At 40.4% G+C, this 15,258-nt stretch overlaps 1 protein-coding gene across 5 annotated transcripts in view; it reads left to right on the top strand.

The window, feature by feature from the left end:
* Positions 1 to 15,258, top strand: part of LOC139696813 (uncharacterized) — a 344,537-nt gene that overhangs the window by 283,457 nt on the left and 45,822 nt on the right. For all 5 annotated transcript variants that reach the window (XM_071595680.1, XM_071595679.1, XM_071595678.1 and 2 more), the window contains exons 2-3: positions 9,527 to 9,688; positions 14,299 to 14,423. In XM_071595680.1, coding sequence (XP_071451781.1) covers positions 9,540 to 9,688; positions 14,299 to 14,423 — 274 coding nt within the window. In that variant the 5' untranslated portion in view covers positions 9,527 to 9,539. The remainder of the gene's footprint in view (positions 1 to 9,526; positions 9,689 to 14,298; positions 14,424 to 15,258) is intronic.

The following is a 15,258-nucleotide window of genomic DNA, read 5'->3' as shown; positions in this document are numbered from 1 at the left end:
TTCCTAAATATTAATTACGTATTAAATTTTCCCATAATTGGAATAAATGAGCATAATTTGAAAAATATATCATGATGAGTAGTTAGGCAGTTGAATAAACGCAAGGCCTTGGTGCTTTTGACTACCCACGTACACTACTGCATCATTTTTAATCTTTATTGTATCACCATACCGCATATCTATATACTTATATATATATGATGCATTGGTATTGAAATCCGTTTTAGATTCTTATTTTTACTCTTTCGGAACTAAATGTTTCTGTTCGTTTTGCATCGGGTACGTAATATTGCGGACTAAATTTCGAATGGGATTCATTAATGGGTGTAGTATACGTGCGACGATCGCCATGGACCTTCCCTTTTTCAATTTCGAAAGAGCACGGGCAGCAGTATTGAATGAGGAGTCCAATATTTTCTCTTTTAATTACTAGGTTTCTCGTTTTAGAGGGCACATGGATCAGTGGACGGTCCATTCACCAAGTCCGAAATATCCTCCCTCCTCATTCACTCTCACCAAAACCTCTTTAAGACGTCGAATCATAACACGAACGCCTAGAACGCCACGAACTCTCGCCCGGAGGGAGAGACTCGTAGAGCGATCCGCTAGAATCCTCGGAGGAAGTCAGCCAACCGTCCGAGGGGGAGGATGAGAGATAGGTCGTTGGAAAAACCTCGATCGTGATGATCGCAGGAAAGCTTCGTTTTTATTAATGGAAAAAAATAAACAGGGACGTCATTGGGTCGGAAGAATCGACGGAGAGGGGGGGGGGCATCTATTGTCTTTAGCTACTGGAGGCTGAAGCGGTGGGTCTTAGTCTGTGGGCCATTCACATTCCCTTCCTTTCGCCCTCGGCCCCAGTTTTCTCCGAGGTACACCTACCCTCCGCCGCCCCGTTTCTATCTCTCCCATCCGTCCCTTCTCCCCATGCGTGCATCCCGGCATTGTGTTCGAGAGCGGAGCTGAGCTCGGACAGCGATGCATGCAAGGCTCCCTCCACTGATAAGGGAAATCAAGTGTCCGAAGCCATCCCTTCCACATTTCGCTTTCGAACGAGGCGAATCGAAGTTGAAAGAAGGGAAATAGGATCCACCATCCTGTTTCATCCTAAATGAATGAAAAACAGACCGGCCTCAATCCCACTGAAATAGTTGGATGATTATCAGAAGGAACTCATTTAGATGAATGAAAATAGTATGTGCACTTGAGGGAACGTATATCAACCACCTTTGCGAACGGTCGAGAAATGGAGTTTCACTTTCACCAAGGTTTCTATTCGTGTATAAGTTCGCGCTGCTAAAGCGAAGGATATCTCTTTTTGAAGAAGTGAGGAAGGAGTGAGGGAGAATATTGAAATTTTCCAGGGATTCTGAATGAATTTTCATCTATAGTCCCTTCTTAAAGCAAGGGATGACTGCAAATTATAAAGCATAGGCATTTAGACATTTCTAGTAAACCTTTTATACTTGAGTAATCCTCCACGAAATTCAGTGCACATCTCCGATTCAACTCTCCCCAAATGTAAGAGTTTCTACCTCGATGGCGTAACTCCTTTTTGCGTCGAAGAAAGAAATGTGTGTGCATGATGTTCGAGGAAAGCTCCAGTTATTTAAATGATATTGGTTTGAGGTATTTTTTTTGTTCATTCGTGATAAAGTTTTGAAATTTTTAAAACGATCAACGACCATTAGTTCTTACCAGAATTCAGATTTTAAAGGTATTTAATTGAAATAAGTAGCACTGTAATTCCACACGAACATGATTGAAATACAATCTAGGTTTCAGCGCCGGACGTTGTATGCCCAACGTCGTAACCTGGGTCGTATTTTAATTACCTTGGTGTGGAATTACAAAGTTACTTCTTTCATTTTAAATACGTTGTGTAAATTCCATAAAGTTACGCCTGAGACTACAAGTTTCGTGGGTGTATATTTAATTCTAATTGCGCTTGACCGTGAAGATCATGTCACTGTTAATATATGTTAAGACTTTGTACTTTCATCTACACCCAGAACTCTACAATTGCGCATTGATCTACAATATCACCCAAATTGCTTTAATAGTTCCATCGACGATATCATACATCCGCTATGTCGATTATACTATATTTACCATTTCGTCATAACGGACGTAACGTCAACCTTATGTCAATGATACCTACCGACCTGAATACATACATACTGTATATCGTGTACTTAAAATTAACCATCTGGAAATTCCAAGAAACAGCGGGAGATTCTGCAGCAGTAACTTCTGACGAAGTCATCCGCTAATGTACGTTACAATGCAACGATTTCAGAGTGTAAAATCATTCGCCGGTCAAAGCAAATGATTTTTACAGTCTGAAATTGTTGCACTTTTATCCATTTGGACTTCTTGAATGTTAATAATATAGAAATAGCATTCATATGTCATCTCGTATCGTGGTGACCCATGTGCGTCAACCAGGTGATCCTGAGAGTGAAGCATCGATCTCGGCCAGAACCACCCTCATCACGCATGACAACTTTCCTCTTCCGTACTTGGACCAAAATCGTACAACTCTCGGAAATTTAGGCACGCGACCACCCACTCATACGCCCACTCATCCCGTAGGGGGTGGCGAAATCGGATGCACGTGAAATTCCTCCGTAGCCGGGGAAAGGATCGTGGCGTGACGCGGCCGCGTGCCCAGGCGACTTAGACTAGCTACCTGAGAAAACCCTTCGCTTCTCACCCTCCAGCGACCACGCGCTCTCGGCTCTCCCCTTTGATCTCGGCCATCTTTCAGGGGACAGATGGCGTGCCGTGCCTATGGCGTGAGCCCCATTCTTCGGCCGCATTCGATCGGTTGAGGCCGATGGATGGGGCGCAGTTTAGAATGCGAATCCCAGCGACCGAAACCAATTCATCCACCGTTGTCAGTGAGAAGTCTCGGCGACCCAAGCGACCTTCCTCCCTCTCTCTCTCTTTCTCTCTGTAGTATAAAAGCAAGCAAAAGTCTCCTCAAGGCGAGGGCTTCATCGTAAAGGCCGAAGGTCAGTCACATCCTCGCCCGTTCAATTCAAAATTATTGTGGGCGGCGAAGACTCTTGCATGCCGCTTAACAATTTGAAGGCAATGGAAGGCTTTTTAGTCATCCTCCACGCTGGAACTTCAACAATGAGGATTCTCCGTCATGCGTTCAAATAAACTCAAAGAACTCATTATTCAGGTTAAAATGGCTGGCTACCCGAGCGCATTTGTTTGTGACCGTTGAAGCCAGCCGAGTAAACAAGTCATAAAACTCTGATAAGAGTATATATTTGTAAAGTTGTTTTGGGGAACTTTAGACGATGCCTAGTTTGGGGGAACTCTTTGGCTTTTTTGATGAGATTTTTTCACAGTGAAGACTTTTTTACCTTGATGTATTTAAGGATTAAATTATTCATATGGGGTTTACTGTTTGAAGTAAATAAAGAATGATTGTTCCTATGACATAGGATGAAACGATGCTCGATGCATGATTCTCTCCGTTTGAATTTCTGGCATCTCCTCAATTTATTCGCAAGTTTTTTTGATCTTTCCCAATGTCCTCTCACTATTGTGACAATACACCACAAATTTATCTGGGAATCTTCGTATGTTTTTAATAATGCGAGTTGTTGTTGTCGCATGAAAGACGACTCTCCTCTCTCTCCCCGAACTGTAGTCCGGAAGGAATACATTTGTATACCTTTTGTTGATTATCGTGCAGAATACAGGCGTTTTCCGTGTGACGTGACTGCTGCAGTTGTCACCAAAGCCACCCCACGTACCCGTAACCCCTCACATTGCTCATCCCTTCGCCGTGACGTTATGCATGCACGTCTCGTTCCCCGTTGCATCATCTCAGTGACGTAATTTTTAAGGGAGCAGAAGGACGTATTCACTTTCGTAAATTTTAGTATCTCCAAGTTAGATTGGCGAGTACTACCCTGTCCAATAAATACGCGAACTGAGGCTACAAAAAACATTATTTTGCCAAATTAAGTCTACATCTAATTTGTCCCCTTCAAATTACTCTCCACTTGTTCTTATGCACTTATTCCATCTTCTTGTATACTGTTTGAAGCACCCTTGGAAGTCCTCAGCAGTTAGACGTTTTAGTTTTCTCGTCGTTTCTGGCTTTATTGTGTCCACATCTTCCCAGTGATGTCCCCTCATCACATTTTTGCATTTTGGGAATAGGAAAAAGTCACAGGGGGTGAGATCTGACGAATAAGGAGGATGGTCAAGGATAGTGATTGAATTTTTTGCCTGAAACTGACGAACAATCAATGCAGCTTGGCCACGATTTTTGCACACATTTTTTATAAACCCAGTTCGGTTAAACTATCGTGTACTTTATTTTCCTAAATTCGGTTCATCAGCTATCATTCGGACAGTTTTTCGACTATCGATAAGGACAATGGGCCGCACACGATCAATGTTGTCGTCAACACAGGTGGTTGAGGATCGTCACGGCATCATCCGTGGCATCATGTTGGCCAACTTTAAAACGTTTAATTCACTTTAAAACGGATGTTTTCTTCAGAGCATTATTACCATAAAAATCTGTCAACATTTCAGTAATTTCTTGTCAACTTTTACCGCGTTTCACCATAAAACTTTATGTTGATTCCTTGCTCCATGGTTTCGTCAATTTCAATTGTCGACAAACAGTAAAAACAAGGACAACAGAAACTAACATAACTGGTACTATACGCACAGCTCGACGATCCGCCAAGCACAGACGGCTCAGTGGGTCTCAGACAACTAGCGCCGCTAGTAGGCGGGGCTGTAATCCGCGTCATGGCCACCAGAATGCTCCAGTTCGCGTATTTTTTGGGCAGACTACGTAACTCTTCGTTTTTCATCAACGCTTTGCCACTCTTAGAAAGGATTTCAACCAAACCATTTGGAATCGTTCATAGCGACATTTAAGGATGCATTAATCGAGAGGAGGCGAGATGAGGAATGGTAAGTCTCCGTCATTTCCTCTGGTGCGTGTATGCATTCTCCATGAACCCTTCCCGTGTGCCCGTTTCCTGTCTCAAACTCTACGCCGCCAACTTAGCATAGCCCACCGTCTGTCTCCCTCTTCCTCCTCCTCGGGATCATTCCCGGTCGACACGCAAAATTCTGCAGAAGCAGCCTTTGACACGCTTCTTTCTCCGCGGCACGCGATCCGCAGCTGTCGTCCCATCAGTTCTTCAGCTGTTTTCGTGGCGCGGCACTTTTTATCTCCGTGGTACCCCAGAGACGGCCCAGAAATGCCATCCGCCACCCCCTCCAACGCGTTCTCCCCCTCTCCTGTGCCTCGCGCCGTCGGGTGTGCGTCGTTATTCGTCCCCCACTGCGCGCTCCCGCTGTTTAATTTTACGAGGCGAGATTATAAAAAAAATCCTCACCCTCAGTGCATCCACGCGATACCAATGAAAAGCAAATATTCACATTCTGTAGTTTTTTCTCCGTCAAGTTAGTCCCCTAGTCGAGTATGTAACCCCCACGCATAAGGAATCACATGTGGGCTAATTCCATGGTCTTACTCTCTTATGGTTTTTGTGTTCGTTAGCTCTCTTCTAATTTTTGTGGACACCGCGAATTTCATTGACAAAATTCGCATATCGTTTTTATTGCGATTCTCTTGAGTTGTGTTTTAAGTATTTACGGGTTTAATTGAGGATTACGAATACAAATCAAGAATTTTACTCGACTGAAACGTTACCGAAGAATAAGAAGGTTGCAGGAAATTTTTTTTATTCCAAACTAATGGGAAAGTGCGTCACTATTTATGAGTGTCCGCGAGAATATTCAATAGATGGTTCTTGAGACATGGATTGTGTTCGTAGTACTCCAAAGGAAAACTGTAGATTTTTCTGGGTTCTCCCTCGTTTGGAAAAACGCTGAGGGGATAAATACAAGGAAAGATCTACGCATCTTATGACGAAGTCCAAAGGAAGCCTTCGATGAGAGAACTCTTAAAAGGCCATGGTAGTCGAGGTCAACGTACACTGAGTGACTTGAGTTCCCGCTTACTTGTGAAACTAGGAACACCTGGAAAGATCTTTGAACGTAGTGGTTGTTCTGAAAAAATCGGGTCACGACTTATTTTCGGTGGGAACAATTTTGTGTACGTCATTGCCAGCTGAGTAATCGTATCATTATCTCTATAGCTGATGATAATAAGTGTTTCAATTACAGCAGGTTTCTCTCTATTTCTTCTTTTGCTCATTAACCTTATGGTATCTGAGTAATTAGTTTGTTTTGCTCTGTAATGGATGCGACTAGTTTTTATTCCGATGACCGATGTTTCTTGCTCTAAAAATTTCCATTTTTTGCATGTGATATTTCAGTGTATCACTTGACTGATTGTATTTATACACTCTTATTGATTCCAATCGTATTTCCCTAAAACAAATGTAGGCCATTTCGCTCATTTGCATTATTTTAGCGAAGCCATGTAAGCACTCAGAAAGTGGGGAAATTCTCGGAAAACCTCGTGAAATGTCTCCACGGCTGGGTAGCTGGTGCAATGGGGTTTGCTTTTATTAGTGCGTGGGCAGATGTTCCTTCTTTCCCCTACTTCCGCGCCGCATACGGCGACAAAGGATTGACGGCAAATGTTCCTCTGAGACGTTTCGTCTTCGCGTGTTTAAGCGTTCTTCTTTCGACCCCCCCCCCCCCTTCCGCGCACACACGTCTGATCCCAAACTCAGTCAACTATCTCTCTCGGCTAGTCCGCGCATCGACGCTTACTCGCCGAGTTCCGACCCTGCAGATGGACGGATTCCGTTTGTCCCCAGCTCTCCGTCCGTCGATTGCAGTCTCCGTACTCCTGCGGGAATGTAAGTCAACCATTGCCTCGTGCCCCCTCGGTAATGTACTTCTACTTCGGCCCCCAGCCCCTCGCTATCGAAGTCCGACGGATTTGTCATTAACCCCCTGGCTCCGAAAGAGAAGCTCCAGAGGGGCTATAGTGTTTCAATTAGAAGGGAATCTGTGAATTCGATTGAGAAATTGTTTCAGAAACTCAATGGAAAAGTTGTTTACGGTGGAAGTAACTGTCTGGAGTACGAACTATAAGAAAACCATTATAACACAGCGGGGTAGGAGGTATACGTAAATATTTGTATGGGGAAAATTGATTTAATGATGGATGATTTATGTAAGGCTCAGGAATCATTACTATTATCTGCTGAATCAGGTGGAACATCCCGTGTGTGGTTACTTGCCAAAGAGTTTTGCAAGCTAAAAGTTGGGTGAAATTTGTAGTAAATCGAACAATAAGTCTAGCGGTATCGAAATATCTGGACGGAGTTAAAATCCTGAGAATGATAATGGATAATTTTAAGCTTGAGACTAAGGGGGGGGGGGAGAGAATATAATGGTTGTGACTCTCTTTTGAACGACGTGAGGAAACTTAAGAGGTGAGTGACTCAGACATTTTGTTTATTCAGGGTGAGACAGTTTACTAGGCATCTTGCTCAGCGTGAATTCACATTTTTCCATATTTGCAATCGGAATTCAAAATACATCCTCAGACGAAAAACGCAAGTAGCATCATTGGCGTATATTTCAACGAGGTCCTCAAGTGTTGTAAGAAGTGTTTTGACCTTCCTGAATTCGGTCAACCCCGGAGAACTTTCACCATCGGTGGCGAGCGTAACTATTAAAAATGGAAATGGGAACCATTCGCACAAGAGGAATTCTGTTGGAAGTACATTCTTTATTTCCACCCTTCCATTTGAACTTCGTTTCCGAAATTCAAATTCCATCCCATGAAGGAATGCAGCTAATTAAGTCGACCATTATTTCAGGTGAATTGTAAGGCACCAGTCTAACGTCTGGCATAAAGATCGTTAAACGAGGCCAGTTTGAAGGCCTATCGGTAGGATCTAAAATATATGTCGTGTATTGCAGTTTAACCTGATTTCCTGCCGTCATTTCCATTCGCGGTTTTTCGCAGATTATCGTGGTGAAACGAAAATAACATCTGATAAAGAGCAATTTTCTTATCAGATATAACATGGAATCATTTTGTTATGAAATCATTGTTTATTTCACTGTGAAGAGTCTTTTTAATCCGTGCCCGTCATTACAGACATAATGGAAAATACGCAATGAATAAATGGTCATACCTTGAGAATCCACTGCATCATATTTTCCCACGAATGAAACTGAAATTGTAAATAATTTCTTCCGTTTTGCAATATTCGGATTTTTTTAAATTGCCGTTTTATGCATTATACGAGTATGGGAATTAGAATGACAACAAGAAAAACGTGTTTAGTCGTCTTATTATCATTTTGCATAGTGTTTAGTATCACATAAAACTGTCTTTGCTCGGTATAAATTTTAATGGAATGATTAATAAGAAAATCGATATTTTTTAACTCGTAAAAAATGTTAAGACGGACAAGTGTATTTGCTCGATAGATAATTTTTATCATCTTTTAATTTATTATCTTTTACTGAAAGAAATTTTGGGAAACAAAAGGCTCTGGTTAAAACGAGTCTTCAGGTCTATTATGTGTGCGGGCGTATCTTGTCGCATACTAATTCAATCGTAAATAGAATTATCTGTTGAAGCAACAAATATATTCAATGCCTTGACACAACCAAGGCTTTCCAATTATTGTCTTCTATGTTTTGATGAAATATATGTTTTCTAAATATTAGCATGCTAATAGTTGACTTGGTGTGCGTGCATTACATTTTTGTCATCTGTATAATATTTTATTGGGACTGTCTGTTTCAAAAACTTGTGAGTGCATTGCGTACATTTATCGGGACTGATTGCTTTGCTGGACTGTCCTATTCCAATCGCGTCTATTGTATGACGTAGGTTTCGGGTCTCAGAAAATGATTCATTTATTGTTTATCCAATTGCCTCTCGCATATATTTTCACTCGGTTCCACTTGTTTCGAATCAAACGAAGAACTTGAAGATAGGGACAGTCTTTTTGGTGTTCTACTTTGATGTTAGATGTATATAACCTTTGTTTAACCCACTGCATGACTTTCTTGTGCACCGTGCACAGGCGTGAATTTCATAACCGACGACGAAACCGTCCACATAAAATACGGCACATGACAGCACAATGGCACGCGCGCGGTGGGATCCGAACCCTCGGTCCTGGGGTCAGCTGGCGATCTCGCCGCCCACCGAGCAGCCCGATGCGGTGTGAATGAATGGTGGAATGTGAAAGGATGCTGGTTAGAAGGAAATCAGGAATTACGATGGGGAAAAGTATTACTCGAGATGAGATTCTCTCGGTTGCTGTTTACAGTTATGGTGCTGTGTTACCTAATATAGTGGTGCACCAAGTCGCGGTGGTTTGTAAATTATCAGACGTTCGGTACTTTCAAACCGCGTTGGATTGTGATTTACGGTAGCCAGTACTTCGACATCGTTCGCCTTGCTATTCCGCATTGTTTCGTCCATAATAAATTATACTTACCTTCCTTCCCAAAGCAGCTCACCTGTGTTAATTTTTATTCTATTATGGTTATTGACGTATCCCATCGTTTTGTTCAATTCCAGATCCGACGACAAGATGGCTCCGCCTCCTCCGCTGCCGCAGCCGGCTCTGCCGCCCATGAGAGAGGTTACCGAGGACACGCCGCCAGATATGCTGGCAGGCGCCATGGACCTCCGTGTTCTCCTTCCGGATGGGCATGCCGTCAAAATGAATGTGGATCGAAGGTTCGTGCCCCTCTTCTTTGGGAATTCGTTCGTAAGATTTTGGGGACGACGACTTCGGTGCTGTCAGGCCATGCTCGTTTTCGCCGTGTCCGGGAATTTAAGAATTGAAGAGCACCCATGCCCTAATTGTTCATTACATTTCCTTACAACCCAAAAAACGAATCAAAGCTTGTTTGCTACTTATCCGTATAATTTTCCTGATATGTGTACCCAATTAATTGATTTTGCATGTGGTTTTGTTCCCTTTTACGGGTGGTGACATAACACTCCCCGAAACACGCCCTTGCGGCGGCTTGCGGGGAATTATGTAGATCTCGGAAATATTTTGGAACAACATGGTCAAAGTATTAGGGACATAAGGAGAAGAATTTCGCTAGGCAAAGAGGGTTTTACAAGGAGGAGGGAGTTGATGACAGGGAAGTAGACTAAGGATATTAAGAAAAGACCCGTCAAAACGTTGATATGAAGCGTAGCTATTTGCGGCGCGGAAACCTGATCATTGAAGCAGGGGGGTAGATGTAGATTAGAGGCTTTTGAAATGTGGGTTTGGAGAAGAATGGAGAATGTGAAATGGACCGAGAAGAAAACAAATGAGGAAGTACTTGGTATGGTGGGCGAAGAGAGGGGTTAGTTGGGAGGAGGCAGAGGAAATGGATGAAGGGAGTATTGATCGGCAGTGGGATGTTGAAGACTGTAATTGAGGGAAGAATGTTAGGCAAACGAGGAAACTGCAGGTTGGACGGGATGAAGGAAGTACACAGAGATGAGGAGGGACTTGATGTAAAGTAGGATATTGGATTGTGTTTTTTTTAGGAGATATTTATTTGGTAGTTGTGTCCATCCAAAACCTACCTTAACCGTTACCTAATAATAATAATAATAATGTATATATATATATATATATATATATATATATATATATATATATATATATATATATATATATATTAGATGTAGAGTAGGATGTTGTGTTTTGCTAGGGGCCACAAATTATTTAATTAGTAATTACGTCCATCCAAAAACCTACATTAACCGGTAGATTACCTAATAATATATATATATATATATTGTTTTAGGTAATCTACTGGTTAAGGTAGGTTTTTGGATGGACACAGCAACTAAATAAATATTTTATTACTCCTAACAAAACACGAAATCCCGCATTCTACTCTACATGAGGTCCCTCTTCATCTGTGAGTTCTTTCTTCCTCCCTTCATCCCGTCCAACAACCCTATCCTGTTCCTGCCCTTTCCTCGTTTGCCTAACATTCTCCCCTTAATTACAGTCTTCAACATCCCACTACCGATCAATATGCCCTTCATCCATTTTTCCTGCCTCCATAGGATTTCTCCCAACAAACCCCTGTCTTCGCCCACCATACCAAGTACTTCCTCATTTGTTTTCTTCTCGGTCCATTTCACCTTCTCCATTCTTCTCCAAACCCACATTTCAAAAGCCTCCAATCTACGTCCATCCTCCTGCTTCAGTGACCACGTGTGTGTGTGTGTGTGTGTGTGTGTGTGTATATATATATAGTTATTTTTCTGTGATTATATATTTTATATTGTATATTATATGTATGTTAAACTATATATACAAATATAAACTCTGTATTGTTAAAATTTATAGCAAGCAATTGAACTTTGTCAAATTTTTGATATTATGTGAAAAATAGAATAAACCTGCGTTATTTTTATCCTTATTTTAGTTGCACACATCAATCGATTCCAACTGGAACACGTAAACTTCAGGAAACCTATCAAACAGCTCTCTTGATGATGACTAGTAAGCGTTGAAACCGATTATAGTGTAGCCATAATGAAATAAAGTTCGGAAAATTAGAAATCAATGTTATTTACTACTTCGGCACTTGTTCCCAAATAATGATACGCTGACAGCATTTAAATATGCTATAAGTACCAAACAAGCGTGTTAAAATTATTAATATTAAAAAAATATCCTTCCGGTGACGTGATCACTCAAGTAATGAAGGCGATACACGACTGCCTCGCTGCTCTGAATGCCAGTAAATAAATCAAACCTAATCTCCATTTATCGCATCAGCGCACAAGCTTATTAAACGAAAACATCCGCTTCTCTCTTATGACTCATGCGTTCCATTTTTAAGTTATGATTTAATCTTATGGAATTTTATTTCGTTTTTTTTCATTTTCATTGAACGGAAATTTGTTTGATAGGATATGCCAACTATTGTAAGTAATGAATAAGGAGATGATTTCTCATCCTGTATAAAAAGTCATCGCATGATAATTTAAAAATAAATTGTTGCCCAACGATAGGCGATTTTGCATCCTATGTAAATCTGTGTTCCCCGCATCTCATCAAACAGGGTCTGCTCTCTTTTTCATATAAGGTTGTCCAGGATTACCTTGTGGCATCTCGTATTCCACCTACATTATGCTAATTATAATTGTACGTGCTTAATTGATTCTGTCTTGTATCCACGCCCAAGTCATTAAAGGTTCCTGTACTTTTCTCTGTTGCTGAGACGTGTTGGAAATGGGAGGTAGCTAGTTGCCTTGTAGCTCTCTTGGCTACAAGCTTGGCTAAACTCGTTGCCAGCGAGCGTAACGGTCATCGGACGAAATCGCGGAAACTAATGAACGCCTCTCCCATTTCATTCCTGGTATCCTCATCGAATTCACTTTCTAGACGTGCTTCATAAATCATGTATGACAGTGGAAAAAAAGTTTTCATTTAGTTTTTTAATACGTTTTTTCCAGTTTCGTTAACATTTGAGTGCTCCCTGTATAGTCCCCACAACAGTCCATCACACTTTCTTCAATTTTTCGGTGTTTTTTTATTTAATATCCTCATTCCTCTATTGATTGATTTCGTTTTGTGGTCCGGACGGAAGTATTGGATGTTGGACCTATAAAATCGCTGAAACTTGAATGAATCAATGAATAGCAATAGCAAAAACCTTATTCTTAAGTATACACGCGTGCGGATATTAACTTCATGTAAATAAATCAGTAAAAGGATATCGATTTTCAAATATCTGGTTGGAATATAATCTTAAAGCGAGGAATTCCATTGTTCAAAGAGCATTTTCCTCGACCAGGATTCTAATTTGGATCCTTCAATTTCCGGCTTCCCGGAAACACGGTTTAGGCGAACAGTTATTAAATTTGGCATTTTATTTTGACACCTAATGATACTAGTTATGTTACTGTTGACACATTTATGGTACTTTCTGTGAATTTTAAATGCGAGTAATGCTTAGACATGTTTGTTAGCAATAGAGTTCACGGTGATAATTTTAAAATTCTAATGTTTCTTAGTGAGTCATAACTTTTTTTAAAGCGATTAAGATTCATTATGATTCTGTTACAAGGTTCCCGCGCAATGAGCTTCCTCTTTCATTTGGAATAGGAAATAATTTGAACTTTCGTGAAGTACTGCATTATGCACTACTACATCACCTGCGTACACGCGTGATATACAAATAACTGAAAACATTATAATGAAAATTTAAAAATAACACGCATTAAACCGACGAAGAACTTGATGCATTTTATTAATTTAAAATTATAAAACAGAATAATAGCTGCGGTGACTGTTAGTGTTTATGTTAAAAACCAGTAACACGTGAAGTTAGCACGCTTTTCCTGTCTTAGATAGTTCTCCTTGTTGGGACATGCTGTCTGTATTTACTTGGTATATAATTGAATAAATGAGTCACCTTGGCAAGGACACTACATGGTAACCACGGGTGATGATATCTCTCCAATTGATAAGAATCGAAAAGTGCAAATATCTTTTGGGGTATTCTTTCTGATTGAATGCTAGGAGATGTATAGGTCGAGTGAAATAGAGGAATGTTTTGTATAGTCGGCTAAGATATCGTGTTATTGCACTAAGTAGATCATATAGTATGCTAACTCCCTAATGACACTTCCATTCTGAAAGAAATGTCTCATTGTTCGAGGTGGTTGTGTCTTGTAGTTTTCTATATTGCCAAATTGTTTCCATTGGCAGACGTCTGAAGTTTTAAATATTAAGTCATCACCTTCTATAGCTATTATAATTTTATAATTGGTCTAACTGGTGATTTTAATATCCGGCGTTCACCACGTGGTTCCTAGCGCTTACCGTTGTCTCTCTTCTTTCAGATAACACTTGTTTTAAGTAGAATTTTTACACTTAATTTTTAATTCAATCATCTCCCCTTAATCAACAAATTATTATTTTTATTAGCATCGTAGCTTTCATTACTTATGCTTAGCAATAAAATCCTTTACTGTTAGTCGTTCCGTCCGAATTCCTTTTTTTTGGTAATTGTATATATCCAAAATAAAAACTTCGGTCTATAAGTCATTAAATGCACATACATTAATGACTGAATGTCCACTTAACGTATTGTTATCATTATTTTACTTCGATGAAACGGAGGTAACTGATTTTTACAGTTTGGCCATCTGATATACCGTAAAATATTTGATAACGGAATGTTGAACTCTGTTATGTTTTCGTCTGCCCTTAAAATTTGGACGCGGGATGTTAAATCTACACTTTGGGCCCAATATCCCATCGATCCGCTCTTATTTTCATATGTTAACACTTTGTTTTCTTTCTATTTCGACAGCACGCCAATGATGGATCTCCTGGTTCACGTGACAACCGCAAACAAAATGTCACCCGGAAGCCATGTCATACAGGCGGTTGGTGAGAAGGGGAATATACTCCCTTACAAGCCCAGCACTCCCATCGGTTAGTGCCAACGACTTCCTTTCCGTGCGCATGTCTTTCCGCAGGTTACGCTTCACGGCTGATTGCGTCGGCAGTCTTATTTCATTTCTTTGAACATTGAAACTGCCTCGCGCTAGCCTGCTTAGCTTAATGGATAGGGGATGGGCTCACTGACAGACAAGCGCGTATATGGCGCAACCATTGTATTCTTGTTTTTGTGCCAGAGTTAAAGCTTACTCACATTTACGCGGTGGAATTAATTCACTCAGTTGCCGAAATTACTGGTATATATGTAATAAATGGTCATTCTTTCCACTCGCTCAGTTTTGTTTTAAGGAATAAGTTCCTAGTGAAGAATTTGGATATTTATAATTGTTTTGTGATTAATCAAATTTTATAGCTATAGTCGTCATATTTGTGATACGTTTTATGTAAATTTATTATAGCGTGCATGATTGTTTGGTTTTGAATGCATGCGTTTTGATTGATTAGTTTTTCAGCATCTTATTCTCTCTTTCCCGTAATACCCGTCTTTCAAATTCAAGTTTTTTGCGTAAAAATGGGATTATGTCAATCACATTTTATTACGACGCATTTTAAGTATTTGAGTTCATTCTAGCCGAGAATTAAGATTCACCTCTGTCACAAAAATAACCATTATTTTGTCCTCACAAACGAATATATATGTATATATATATATATATATATATATATATATATATATATATATATATATATGTTTGCGTGTGTCTGTGTGAAGTGATTACCCCGTTGAGTGACGAAAGCATTGGTTAGATGATCGGCTGTCCCATTTCTGTTAATACCACCTTTATTATTTACATGTTCATGTGTTCGT

This window comes from Hetaerina americana, unplaced genomic scaffold (assembly GCF_022747635.1).
Source record: "Hetaerina americana unplaced genomic scaffold, ioHetAmer1.1.p SCAF_7, whole genome shotgun sequence".
NCBI classification, from domain to species: domain Eukaryota; kingdom Metazoa; phylum Arthropoda; class Insecta; order Odonata; family Calopterygidae; genus Hetaerina; species Hetaerina americana.
The sequence above is the reverse complement of the archived record's forward strand: the minus strand, read 5'-3'. Positions and strand labels throughout refer to the sequence as shown.